Source organism: Saccostrea echinata, unplaced genomic scaffold (assembly GCF_033153115.1).
Source record: "Saccostrea echinata isolate AGI-Se365-2 ecotype Australia unplaced genomic scaffold, CSIRO_AGI_Sech_v1 ptg000054l, whole genome shotgun sequence".
NCBI lineage: Eukaryota > Metazoa > Mollusca > Bivalvia > Ostreida > Ostreidae > Saccostrea > Saccostrea echinata.
The window spans coordinates 23,395,452-23,410,000 of NW_026889803.1; the positions used below are offsets into that span (position 1 = coordinate 23,395,452).

At 34.7% G+C, this 14,549-nt stretch overlaps 1 protein-coding gene across 1 annotated transcript in view; it reads left to right on the forward strand.

The window, feature by feature from the left end:
* LOC133206146 (probable ATP-dependent RNA helicase DHX37) overlaps nt 1-14,549 on the forward strand; it is a 725,850-nt gene that overhangs the window by 305,827 nt on the left and 405,474 nt on the right. Inside the window, exon 12 of the mRNA XM_061342078.1 lies at nt 9,326-9,428. Within this exon, the coding sequence (XP_061198062.1) occupies nt 9,326-9,428 (103 nt within the window). The remainder of the gene's footprint in view (nt 1-9,325; nt 9,429-14,549) is intronic.

A 14,549-nucleotide genomic window follows, 5' to 3' on the forward strand; every position in this document is an offset into this window, starting at 1 on the left:
CTCTTTGACCTGCAATCGAGAAAGTAGATCTGCAGCTATATTCTTGACTCCTTCAATATGTTTAGCTTGAAAATGTATATTATGTGTTAGAGATAACACCATGAGACGTCTCATAAGTTGCATAAGTGATGGGTCTGTAGAAGAGTTTTTGTTGATGACGTGAACAACCGCTAGGTTGTCAGAGTGCAAAACAACGGTACTGTTGGATAATAAATGTCCCCATATATCAAAAGCGATGACAATAGGTAGGAACTCCCTAACTGAAATGTGAAAATCCACCCATTGATTAGGAAAAGGGGCAGAAAACCATTTTCTACCAAAAGTACAACCAAAGCCCAAATTGCTAGCATCAGTAAATAAGTGTAATGAGGAGGATGTGTGTTGTACTCCCGAAGGGAAAAACCCTTTACCATTAAAATGATCCAGAAAAATGGCCCATGCTTTTAGATCGGCTCGGGCTTCTTTGTCTAAGATTCCTATGATGGAAAGGACTTTGTAAACCCCGAGTAAGATTGATAATTCGCCTAAGGAATGTATGTCCAGGGGGAATAACTGCACAAGCATAGTTTAATGCTCCTATTAAAGACTGCAGTTGGTGAAGTGAAGCAGTGCGTTTATTTTGGAATGATTTTATTTCGGATTTCAAGCGCTCCAACTTATCTGTCGGGAGTGTAATCTCCAATTTAAGTGTATCTAATTCCAGCCCTAAAAATGTCAAGGTGGTTGTTGGATGAACTGTTTTCTCAGATTTTATAGGGAGGTTGATATCTTTAGCAAGGGAATAGAATGCTAGAAGTGAGCTATAGCAGTCTGGAGATCTGGGGGGACCAACAAAAAGAAAATCATCTAATATATGCACGCAATAAGTTACGTCAAACTTATTCTCTAAAATCCACTGTAATGCTGAGCTGAACTTCTCTCAGAGTTGACAAGAATAACTCAAACCAAATGGAAGCGTTTTGTCATAATAATATGACCCAGATATCTTGAAACCTAGCAGTTCGAAATCACTTGGATGTATAGGTATTTGTTTGTAGGCGTTTTCCAAGTCAGTCTTAGCAAGAACAGCCCCCCTGCCTACTTGTTTGATGATGGCAATGGCCGTGTCAGTTGACTGATAACTTACTGTGATCATTTCTTTAGGGATGTGAGACTTGATGGAGTCACCCTCAGGGTAAGACAAATGATGAATCAACCTGAAATCCCCATCGGCTTTTTTAGGGACCAGACCTAAAGGAGAAATCTGAATATTTGGGAAGGGTGGTGATAAAAAAGGACCAGAGACTCTTTTGGCTTCAATTTCCTTATTAATTTTGTCATGTAATATTTTTTCTTTGCCTAAAATGGAGGATAGGTTCCGAGAAGACCTAAATCTACGCTCACCCATATAAGGGATCTTAAAACCTTGAGAAAAATCTTCTATCAAAAACTTTGAAATAGAATGATCATATCCAGATAAATAATTTTGAAGTTGTTTAACATTGATAGGAGTAACAATGCAATCAGAGCTTTTTGCCGGGGGCTGCTGGAACTGCACTGGCATTTGGGCCTTGTTTCTGATTCTGTGATTGGGATTTGTTATTTTGCTTAAACTTTGGGCATTGTCTCTTGTGATGTCTAGCTGCACAGATTTGGCAGACATGAGGGTGTGGGCATCCTTTTGTCTTGCAGAATCCATTGTTATTGTACGAGAAGCAGTAACGGTGCTTTGCCTGTGTGTTTGAGGCACGAAAGAGCTGGTTTTTATTTTTAAACTTAAGCTCTAATCCTTGTGCCATGGCTTCCTGATACAACTCGATATTTTTTGACTGCCACGGGCAGGCTTCTGGATCAAGTTGTCGCCATCGCCTAAAACTCTCATCATAGGCAATTGCTGCCTTGTCTCCACTCGATTTGGAGATTTTTTGGACAATTTGGCCATAGGCCATGAGGTTTGGTACCTCTTTAGGAAATTTTTCAGCATAAATTGCAACAAAAACATGAAAGCACTCGATCCATTTGTAAATGGAAGTAATTTGGGTTTTGTCAGATGTCTTTTGAAAGATCAGTTGCCCGTCTCTCTCCACAGTTTTGTAACTGTCCTCTTCGTCTGGGTCATTCGGTTTGAGAAGTGAAGCGAATTTAACATATTCGTCACTCTGAATCTTCGCGCATGTCTTTTGGTCTACCCCTAAAGTCAAAGACAAGGCAGATAGGGCTTGGGGGGGGATTTGGGTTAGCCAGACAATCTTTGTTACCATCAGTAATATTCTGTATTTGTGTCCCACCTGTAATTTCACTGAGGAGTGTAGGTGCTGCTTCTTAAGTGCTCAGTTCTAGTGGTTGTGGAGGTTGAGGCATGGCTGTGGTTCTTGCTTTGAAATAATCATCGATGCATGATTTGAAGGTGTCCTCAATTGTGGGCATGATCTTGGTCATACATTGTTTGAGGATTGCGCTTACGTCCTCACTACTGGCTTCTGTTGATGGTGAGTCGCTTGTGGCTGGAGGATCTGGAGGTTTGGTTGAAGTCCTTCTCCGTTTGGGTCTGGATGCCATTCTCTCGAAGTCAAACACAAATTAATCAAACACCAAGGATATGACTCTACCACACTAGGACACAAAACATCTGCCATGACGCCCCTGTCTCCAAGGGTAATTAGGAATTCCTGGCTAACAAAAGGAGAATTCCCCTAATTTGTCTTAAAAGTTTGTATTGCCCAATACAATTTTAATGGACCCCATCACTCAGAATGTTATTCATGCTATTTGTAAAGCCCTTCAATCTCCAAAAATGCATGCTGTCTTGTGTAGCACAGGTTTTTAGTAGGCGATTAGCATCATCCACTCGATGATTGTACTCTGTAGGGCTAATATTTCTTGTTCGATCCCGATGAATAAAACTCAAAATAACCACAGTTTGGAGGTTGAACTGTCTTTTAAGTAATGACGCAAAGGACACCAGTCTAGTTACAACACAATCAATGTCTTTGGAAGAGTCTAAATTGTTTCCTCCTAAATTCACAATAAGATGTGGTGGCAGATTATTTCTAACAGCGGCAATGATGGTGCGGGTGTGTGCGTGATTGCCGATTGATCCGCCACTTACACCGCAGAATTCAAACAGTGTTAGATCAGTAATGTTGAACACTTACTTCAAAAGGAGGTTTACCGTTTGCAAAGTTTTCAAATCTTCGAACATGGGAGTCGCCAACAAAAAGAATACGCATCCTATTACTTTTAAACGTTCACATTCACAAAATGCACTCTACAGTTAATTAGGTCATCTCTAGTTACAATGGCGTGCTAGCCAGAATCCGAGGTGACGCTATTCACTTTATGGAATAACTAGGCTCCGAATCGAACAAATTACCTGATTAAAACAATCTTTCGGAAACAGTCCTCAATAACAAATCATTTGCGACAGGAACAGGTTCTTGTTACCAGTTAAAATGAGACACTTTTCTTCTTCTTCTTAGAGAATAACTGCAGCCAATGTTTACAAATAAAAGAATAATCAATGCGCATGGAAAATTCCACTAATAACAGCTAGGTGCTTTCACAGAGCAGTAGCGGAATCTTTTTTAAGAAAGTGCTGTGCATAAATCTAAAAATAAGCACACAGTGCAACCACCATAAACCATTTATATATATAAATGTGTTTACTTCAAAGCAACAAAACTCAAAATTTAGTCATATTTCGTATTTAGGGGGTTGGGGTGAAAGGGGTGGGAGGGGGGGGGGGTATTGTCCTTTTTTTGATTTCCTAATTACTGTTTATACATGCACCTTCTTAATATTGCCTGAATACATACTTTATGAACAAAAAACCTGTACATCAGCACTGAATGAAATCTACTCCAAGACAATTAATTTTACGGACAGACAGACAGACATTATATTCAAAATTTCCTTCTTTTTCTATGAAATCGATATTTTCACTGTAAAAATAAATTTTCCATTTGGTTTTTTTGCAAAATCCGAGAAAATTTATGAATTCCATAAGTTTTTTTAATATGTTCATTATTATGGTCAGATTTCAATCTGCTTGGTTAACCTCCTATTTCAAATTTTGACCATAGAATTTTCTATGACCGGACGAAAATAATTGCTTAATAATATACCTTTAAAAAAAAGTACAAATAAGCATAGGGTAGGGTGGTTCATTAATTTCAAAATTTTGATGGTCTTGTTATTCCACTATAACCAAATACTACAGATTAACGAATATCTAAGACGTACCACTACATATTTGGTCATTTATTAGTTAGCCCACGGGCTGAATAGTTACGTTGGGATGAAACTGCAAGTGCTGTATCATAGATTATAATTCTGGGGAAAATAGCTAGATGATCTGTTTTAAAGAAATTTATATTATATGTACTCTCTTACTAGAGTGCGCACTTCTTCATGCAAACTCTCTGGTCAGTGATAGATTGATGAGACGGCCTCTATTTATAGACTGGTCTGTTTTCCGTCGTTCTCAGCAGCGAAGTAAATTAAGAACAGTTTTAACTGGGAAAGTTGTCTTGAAGTGTTTGAGACAAAAATGCTTCAATGCTGCTCTAGAACTCAAAGTAAATGGCCTGTACACTTTATAGCTAGAGCATAACAAGATACTAATTACACACACCCCCCCCCCCCCCCCGGACAAAACTCACGCAATGATGGTCTTACCATATACATGTATTATACATGTAAATGAGTTTAAAATACATCTTTATGTACAGTTTAAAAACTGTTAAGGTTTTCTTTTCAGTCGATTTCAGGACATTTCTCATAATTATAATAATGTGCTTTTTTAGCTCTACTGGTCAGAGACCAGAAGAGCTTATGCGATAGTAAGGTGTCCGTCGTCCGTCCATCTGTCTGTCTGTCCGTCTGTTTGTAAACAATTTTTCAAAATGGTACTCCTCCTACAGTTTTGGTCTGATTTCAATATAACTTGGCACACAAGTAGACTCTACTAAGATACATAATTTAGTGCATCGGTTTTTTATTTTGATGAACGGTGTTGCCATGGTTTACTAAAAATAGAAATTTCTGTGACATTCATTTAAAACACTACTCCTCCTACAGTTTGGTCTGATTTCAAAATAAATTGGCACACAAGTAGACTGCACTATCATACATAATTTAGTGCATCAGTTTTTGATTTCGATGAACGGTGTTGCCCTGGTTACTAAAAATATAAAGAAGATGGTATGGTTTTAGCTTTATTGTGCCCTAAAAATTTAATGTTTTCAAAAAGTTTTGAAACTGGCTTAAATATTAGTTGAGTATATGACTGTAATAAATCAGGAAAGAATATAGCATGATGGAGTACCATTCTGGATATATGACGTCATTAATTTGATGCATTTCTCTATTTTAAACAGAAAAAGCCTCAAAATGACCCATTTCAAGGGTTATTTCCCTTAAGAAAATAGTGTCCACAGCCGTCGCCCACGTTAATTTTTAGATATGTTTTGTAAAATTCTTTGAAAAATCACATATCTCAAAATCTTTGTGGGCGATGCCTGTGGACAATATTATCTGAAAGAAAATTCCATTGAAAATTGATGTCTTCTGCAACTTTTTATGAAAATACGGGAAAATGCACAAGTTTATGACGTCACAATTAGCATTTGGAAAGTCATGTGGGAAAAAAGATTTGTATGATCTTTCTGCATGGAATTTCAATAATTCAAAAAGCATGAGTTTTAATTTTTTACATCACTTTTATTTTTAAGAAAAACACAGGGCAAGATTTGTATTGAAACCATACCTTGTTCTTTCTGTGAAATTCCTTTAAAACTCTACTCCTCCTACAGTTTTGGTCTGATTTTAATTTAACTTGGGACACAAGTGGACTTCACTTTGATATATAATTTAGTGCATCATTTTTTGATTTCGATGAATGATGTTGCCATGGTTACTAAAAATAGAAATTTTTTTGAAATTCCTTAAAAACACTTCTCCTCCTACAGTTTTGGTCTGATTTTAATATAACTAGGCATACAAGTAGACTACACACACTAAGATACATAATTTAGTTCATCAGTTTTTGATTTCGATGAACAGTGTTGCCATGGTTACTAAAAATAGAAATTTCTGTGAAATTCCTTTAAAACGCTACTCCTGCTACATTTTTAGTCTGCTTTTAATATAATTTGGAATACAAGAAGACTATACATAGATACATAATTTAATGCATCGGTTTTTGATTTCGATGAACAGTGTTGCCATGGTTACTAAAAAAAGAAATTTCTGTAAAATTCCCTTTAAAACGTTACTCCTCCTACAGTTTTGGTCTGATTTCAATCTAATTTGGCACACAATTAGAATACACTAGGATACATAATATGCGTTTGGTTTTTGATGTGGTTACTGAAAATAGAAATTTCTGTGACATACTTTCAAAACGCTACTCCTCCTACAGTTTTCCTTTGATTTCAATATAACTTGGCACAGAAGTAGACTACATTAAGATACACAATTCTATTTATTAATGCATGTTGCAAATCCAAGTGCTACTTTCTTATACGTACAGACCAGTAGAGGTACAGTCTCATCAGAGACTTCTGGTTATGAAATGAAAACCAGTAATCATGCTGTCTTCTTCATTTTGCCGATTCTTTACTTAGAACCTTATGGGATTGAAGCCCATTCCTCTACGGCTACTGACCTACACTCTTGTCATTGTATTAAAAGGAAACCCTTGTTGATCACAAAGCATGAAATAATATGCTACTGGCTGACTTTCTAAGCTTTTTTTTAAAAAACCTAACCTTGTAACGTACATTATTAATAAATGCAATATTGAAAGAAAAGGTGGAAAATGGACTGAATCAAGAAGGGATGTCCCATTTACTAGGTGGAGGGAGTTTGTTTATGAACTAGTCCACTTATGCAGTTATGGGATAAATAGTAAGAATAATCAGCAAAGCCATTGCTTTAGTGTTGCTTGCCCATATACAATGTGTTCTTTTAAAAAATGAGATAAAATTTACTGTTAATAAAAAATCTGAAGCTTAAGAATCAGATTAAAAGAATAAACTTTATTTATTTCCATAGAAGTTATCACTTCCATTCAATAGAACAATCCAAGAAAAAGTCACGAAGATAATTTACCTGTGACATTTGGCATGATATGATTGTGTCACCCCTTTCATAGAAGGCAAATGGACTGATCCAGTAGTTTAAAAACGCAGAAAAAATGTTACACGGACATGTCTGTACAAAGAATCGAAAAGAATAAACATGTGCATGCAAAAAAACTGAAAGAATTAAACACATCATTATTTTGCATCAGTAATATGATTCTTTCCTCTGCAAACTGTATTTGTTTAAATGCAGGTAACGAATTCCGATGTAAATCAGCTTGCACAAAATCTTAGTTCATTAAGAATGATCGCTTAGTTTTGGACCCTGGAAAAATTATATTATAAATTATAAAAATCCTTATACTGCCTGATGCACGTTGCGTCAGGCAATTACTTCACTTCGCTAGCCAAGGGTTTCTGATCCACTACTCTCTTGACCTACCCTTGGCATATGGTGCTGTCAAAAGATGGGAATGTTTACGTCATGTGATCTCGAATCTTACCACATACGCACAGGTTGCATCTTCAACAGAAATAAAAAGCGAATTTAAACATTAAAGTTTTTAGAAAATAAAAATGAAATAATTTTAGAAAACAATTGCTGATTGGTCGAACTATATCAATCAACTCCAATCACAACTCGAGAAAAAATCCCAACTTTTGACAGCACCATAGGCCAAGGGATTATGAGAAGAGAAGCGGATCAGAAACCCTTGGCTAGCAAAGATGTTACTACTTTTCTTTCTTGCTGTATAGATGATTCTACCCATTGAAGGAAGTACACAGTCATGCTTTTGTTTACCTCTGTAACATACGCTTTATTGGCTTTCACCGCTTAGAGAATTCTACATGGGAGATCACTCTCAATCACTATTTCATAAGTGAAAAAACCCATGTATTAAATGTTTTTTCTCTGCAAAACCCTGATTTGTCAATGTCCTTAAAGAAAAAAATTATATTGTGATACATTTTTGAATGTGGCAGAAAAATTATTTGACACTTAGTTGAAAAAAAATTTGACCCCCTCCCCAATACTCCCTGTCTGTTATGTGATAGGAATATTTTATTAAGGTCTTGAGTATATTTTTGTGTTGCCTGCAGAGCAGAGCGGCACTAAGGGATCACTCTACCTGGCATCTGTCTGTCCATGTCTGTCTGTCCGTCTGTCACACCTTGTATCTCAAGAACTGTAAGAGATATGGACTTGATATTTTGCACATATATTGCTTGGCACTATGGCTTTTGTGAATTGCCATGGTTACCAACCTCGCAACCCTTGACTTTCGACCTACTTTACAAAAAAGTGAATAGTGCCAATATACAGCAAATTTTTGACATTAAAGATGTATGTCTATGCTATTTAGCATGTGCACCGACTGTCATAATACATCATTAAAAATACCAACATTACAATTCACTTTGACCTTGACCTTCGACCTTCTTTGCAAAAAATACCCTGGACAGTTTAATTTAAGTCTTTTGAATTTTGAGAGGCGGGGTGGTGTTAATTAGCATTTATACGTGTTTGTGAGCTCATGATACTGTACTTTGAAACTGTATGATATTTAGTTAGCACACAATCTGATATTTTTAAATGCTATGAAAATACATTGGGATCGGTATCCCTCGATACATTGTGTAAACTGACAATTGGAGTAAAGACTTTGAAACACGTATTAATACAAGTAAAATGTTAAATAATTATTTATAATAAATTCAATTTAATTATTCATTTTAGGGTTGGGAATCATATTTTCTTTGATTATCAGATTCTATTGCAGCCCGCATGGCGCAGTGGTTAGAGTTTTCGCTCTAGAAATTGATCCTAATTATGAATCCCACTGTGGGACGTGGAGACTGGTCCTTCAGGTGGCATCTCCATATGAGTGAATTTATTTTGCACTCTTATGAATAAGCATGCTATTCCTCAAGTCACATGTCTAAAACGGGGGCCATATGAATGTCTAAGTAAAGCTGTTACTTGGATAATGCTTGTATACAAATAGTCATTTCAAGGCATCAAGGGTAAATTATAATAGATAATGCATAACGGGACTGCATTTTGACTTTATTTGAAGGATCAAGGGTTTCAAGTGAATGAGAGTTCTAAATACCAAGATAAAATGTGCTTAGTTATCTAGGGGAAAAATCAGGAGCAGAGACTTGCTTCTAACAATCCAGAACTGGAGATATTGAAGTTCAAGCCATCAAGAGTTACCTGTATTACAAGAACAGTAATATCAACATACATTTTATTTCAGTTACTCTGTACATCCAGTAGCTATGGAAGAAAAACAAGAATTGGCAAGTGATTCTGATCTGGAATTATTAGATGACATGGAACCAGATGAGAGTGTACATATCGTAAGTTTTGTGTAGGCTTGATCAATCAACATATTTCTTTGGATGCATAGTCAGTAAAAAACCTTATGCAAATAAATGACTTATTATAATAAGAACCAAATAACATTTGATCTTTATTAGCTTAAATACCTGTACCAAAGGGTGTCTGTTCCATTTCTTGTCTGTTATGTGTCATCTATTGTCTGTAAACTGTTTACATTTTCATCCTCTCAAAACCAGTGAGCCAATTTCAACCAAACTTGCCTCAAACATTCTTTGGTAAAGGGGTCAAATTTGTTCAACTAAAGAGTCATGCCTACTTTTAAGGGAAGAAAAAAAAGGAAAATGGGTCATTTAAAAAATTTGTTTCGAAAAGCACTTGGCCAGAAAAAAAATAAAACTTTTAGCATAGATGTTAATTTATTCCATTCGTGAAACATTGAGGTAAATTGGTGCCATATCAGTGGCATTACCAAGTATAATGCTCCATATTTTAATTATGTTCCCCAAACGAAGTTTGGGAACATATTGTTTTTACTCTGTTTCTTATTATTATGTCACCCCGAACAAAATCGGGTACGTATTGCGATTGTACGCATGAAAACATTGTTCATGGACTTTCTCACAGATGGGTGGAACAATGTTGTTGAAACTTTCCATAAAAGATGATGACCAACTATATTTGTGCAGAAAATATTTTTCAGTTTCAAAATGGCTACCACTGCCATGGAAACGTACGAAAAGTGAAGAATTTTGTCCTAAAGTGTTCTCGCTGATTCCTTAGACAATCATAATGAATCTTCATAGAAATGATAAACGATAATTGTAGTTGTGCAAATCGCACTTAAAATTTTCAAACCACCCATTGTTGCCATGGAAACAGAAGGAAAGTAAAAACTGCTTAACTTCCTTTTTCTCACAAACTGCTCAGACAATTATTTTGAAACTTGTACGGATTGTTCCTTACATTCTGTCAAAGTAATTTCTATTTTAAAAATTAGAATCTTTTGCAAACAGTTGCCATAGGAATGAAATATACAGAAAAAGGTGAATATACACACAGATGTTTTCTGAGGTGGCTTGGACAATTGTGATGAAAATTTACAGAAATTATGATTAGACACTCTATTTGTTCTGTCAACATTCAAAAATTTCTAAATGCCCATCGTTGCCATGGAAACAGGAAAAGGTGAATTTTTTAAATTTTCATTTTTCTCTGTAATTAACAAAGAAAAACTTTTTCAAAATTTTGTTAGTTTAATCCTTTCAATGTATCAAAGTGGTTTGTGCATAAAATGAAAATGTTGGTCAGTGCAAGGAAGCCAGGACAACTAATTGTTTTTTAGTCACCCTATTTTTGTTTTGGAGCATTCTCGTAGAAGGCTTAAATTAGAAAATCTTTATGAAACTTTGCAGAAATAAAGATCAACACCTATAGTTGTGTGGATATATTTCTATGTGTCGATGTCTATTTTAAAAACGGAAGAAAAAAAAAATCATAGTTGCATTTTCTTCATAGGAGTGGCCAATAAAACATTGTACAGTACAATTCGTTTTTTATCATACCAGTTTTATATCATACTTTTTTTTTTATCATAGATATTAGAAACACAAAACCATTTCTTAATAATTCATTGTAAATTTCGTTTGTTATTATCATAGGTAAAAGTATACACTTCGCTTACTACAATAGAACCTTTTCGTCTGTAAAATTTTTTTCACACCTTTTTCACTCTTGGGACAATCAATAAAACAAAAGATAACACCTATCTACACCTGTGGTTCATGCACTGTCACTTGTCTATACACAATGGCTTGATTGGGGAGATTAGTCACACTTCAGTGCACTTACCTGAGTGATTGTCACGGAAGTTTGTTGATTTAACAAAGTACATTACATAACAACACAAAACCGTTCGCAATCTTATTTTCTTCTTTTGTTTATCCTGAATTGTACATTGATAATAAATGTGTTTTACCAAATGTGTTGAAACTAAATTTTGTGTCAATTACAGTCCCTGAAACGTTCTACTTTCCCACTTGAACGGTGAGCGAACGCTGAACGAACGGTGAACGAACGCTGAACGAACGCAGAGCGAACGGTGAGTGAACGATGTGTGAACGCTGAACGCAACTTGGTGAACGATGTGTGAACGGTGAACGGTGAGCGAACGCAGAACGCGAACGGAGCGCAAACGCGAGTGCAAAGTGAACGGTGAACGAACGGTGAACGCAAGATGAACGATTTATTCGGAATGCCTCTGATCTTTTCCTTTCATTGAAACTATTCTACTGTATTCTAATGCCTGGTGCTAAAAAAAATAAATAAATAAAAAATAAAAAAAAAAATCAATGAAAATTGTCCAAAGAAAGACGATACATCCACATTAAGTAAAATTCTTACAATTTTTTCTGCACATATGTTCGATGTTTAAATTCAACTTTTTAATAACATGATTTTTATCGCTGTAAAACATTGTAATTGTTACCGAACGCTGTAGTATAACAGATGAAATTAATCTAGTTTTAAAATAAATATGTTTATTCTTTTTTGATATATAAAACCATAACAAATAATGTGGATTTTAGAAGAGAAAACTACGGACTTGTAGAATGAATTACTACGGTTGTAACAACCATACTCGGCGATTCCGTGTAAATTAATGAGAATTTTTTTTTTTTTTAACAAAGGTATGTGGACGTATTGCATAAATACACTCATATTTTAAAATTTCAATGCAATAATATATTTATGTGTCAGATTTATTTTTTATGATGATTTATTGAGCAGACTTCTACATGTATCTGTAGACATTTCCCGGCTGTGATTATACTCAGACAAGATGATACAAAGAGGCAATCATATTATTTGTTATATATTAAATTTTCACAACTTGATATTTAAGTAATATGCTGTCATAGTTTTTATTAAACAGACAAATGAGAGAGAGAGAGAGAGTCGGTTTTAGCCCCTCCTTCCTCAAATGTTTGTACCTATATCAAACAAAAATTCTAAATTTTTTCTAAATATATCAGGCAGTGAAAGTAACCATTTTTTTAATCAACAAATCCATTTGTTTTACAGTCATAATCGGTTTTTTATTTTCCTGCTTCAAGTTCACACGAAGTCCACGTGCTTGACCTGTCAATCAAAATCATTCGACACTGTGCAGGTGTGAAAGTCTCGTCACACCGAAGGCAAAGTGTTAGTATTTCCAAGAAGTTTTAACATTTTTTTCTTATCATTTCTAGAGCTGATTCCAACATTTCTTTAAAAAAAATAAATAAATAAAATACATTGGGAATAAACACTTGGAATGATTAAGCCGCTTGAATTTGAAACATACTCCCTGCCAATTTAAAATATCACCGCCGGCACATGTATATTTTGAACTACTATTATTTAATAACTTTGTTTAGATGCATGTTTGTTTTGAGACTGAAATTTTTGTGCTACAAAACACATTAACCTCTTTTTAAGGGGGCTGACTGGGGTTTTCATTGCACAATACTTCGCGCAGCATAGTAAAATAAAGCGTATTTACTCTTTTGAAGCAACTATTTTTACATAATTTATAAAGATTAACAAATTTAGGAAATCTCGGGTTAAAAAATCTAGTTACGTTTTTAAATAACTGATTTTTTAAACGATTTTTCAAATGATGGGTAGATAGACGTCGTAATAGTGTGTTTTTGACGTTATGAATAACCGAAGTTCTTTAAGAGGGGTCATTAATTATGCCATAAAATAAAAAGTATAAATTACATGCTCTTGAAATTTAAAACATACGAAATTGAGAATATAACAATCATTTTTATTATTTTTTATGAAAATCTGTGGTATCTGTCATGGTTTGTTGTACTCCATAAAAACAGGAAAATATCATGAATTTTGACATTTTGAGATGCCCCCTCTGAAAACCAGACGGTAGAATTTTGTGTTTCTTGCACAAAATGTACAATATAGTATTACCCATAAAATAATATAATTTGAGCAAAAAGTCTATAGTAGCATTTGTATAATTTGCTCAGAAGTGCGAAAAAATGGTATTTTCCTATACAATCCTATTGTAAATGTACCTGTATTTTGAGATGGTCCCTAAAAAATTACCAAACGGTAGATTTTCACTAAACTTGGCATGTATACTGAAGTCAATGTGAGGTACATATGGTATAAAATTAAAGAGTTTCTCTACAGTAGTTTTCACACATTAAAACCCCAGTCGGCTCCCTTAAATGTTAATTAAAATGTACTGGAAATACTATGTAACCGATTTGGGGGAAAGGGTGGGGGGGGGGGGGGAGGGGCTCTTAATAATATCGAATGACAAACATATAAAGTTACGGTGAAAAATATCATAACTGGAGAATCACCTTGCTTATATAAATGATAATCATGTTATGAAGGCATTTCTCTCTCTCTAATTAAAGACTTTATATATATAAAGTAGATAAAAATTCTTTAGTGTATTACATTTTAAACAAATATTTTTTTTAAACCACACTATCAATTTAATTCGCTCTAAAGATATTTAATTAACTGGATATTCGCAGTACCGTTTATGATTCTCAGAACAAGTTCTAACATCTATTTCTGTATTATTTGAAAAAAAATGTGATAGAAATAAATATTTTCGTATTTTTGCTGCAGTTGGTAAATTGATTGACTTCGATTATTATCGATTCATTAATGATTTGTTGTCTTTAACATAACAACAAAATGTTGCAGTGCTTGAAGTATCTGTATTTTGCTCGTATTTAAATTCAATTTTTCAGCATCGTTCTTCATAGGTACATACATGTACTTATAACAACATTCATTTTCCAGATAAGTTTTATAAATAACCTAACAGGTAATTTAGAATAGTAAAAATAAATATTGTAGATAATTTTTTTCCCATGAAATAATGATTCTTTAAACACGGTATGTTATTTATTAATTTCAAAACATGTAAATCCTTACTTAAAAAAAGATAAGTCCTTTCACTTCGGAGTTCCGAATGACACTGAAGACTGAACGATAAGTGAACGCTGAACGCAAGGTGAACGCAAAGTGAACGAACGAAGAGCGAACGGTGAACGCTTTGTGAACGGTGAACGCGAGCGCACGGTGAATGCTGAACGCAAAACTGTGAACGGAGA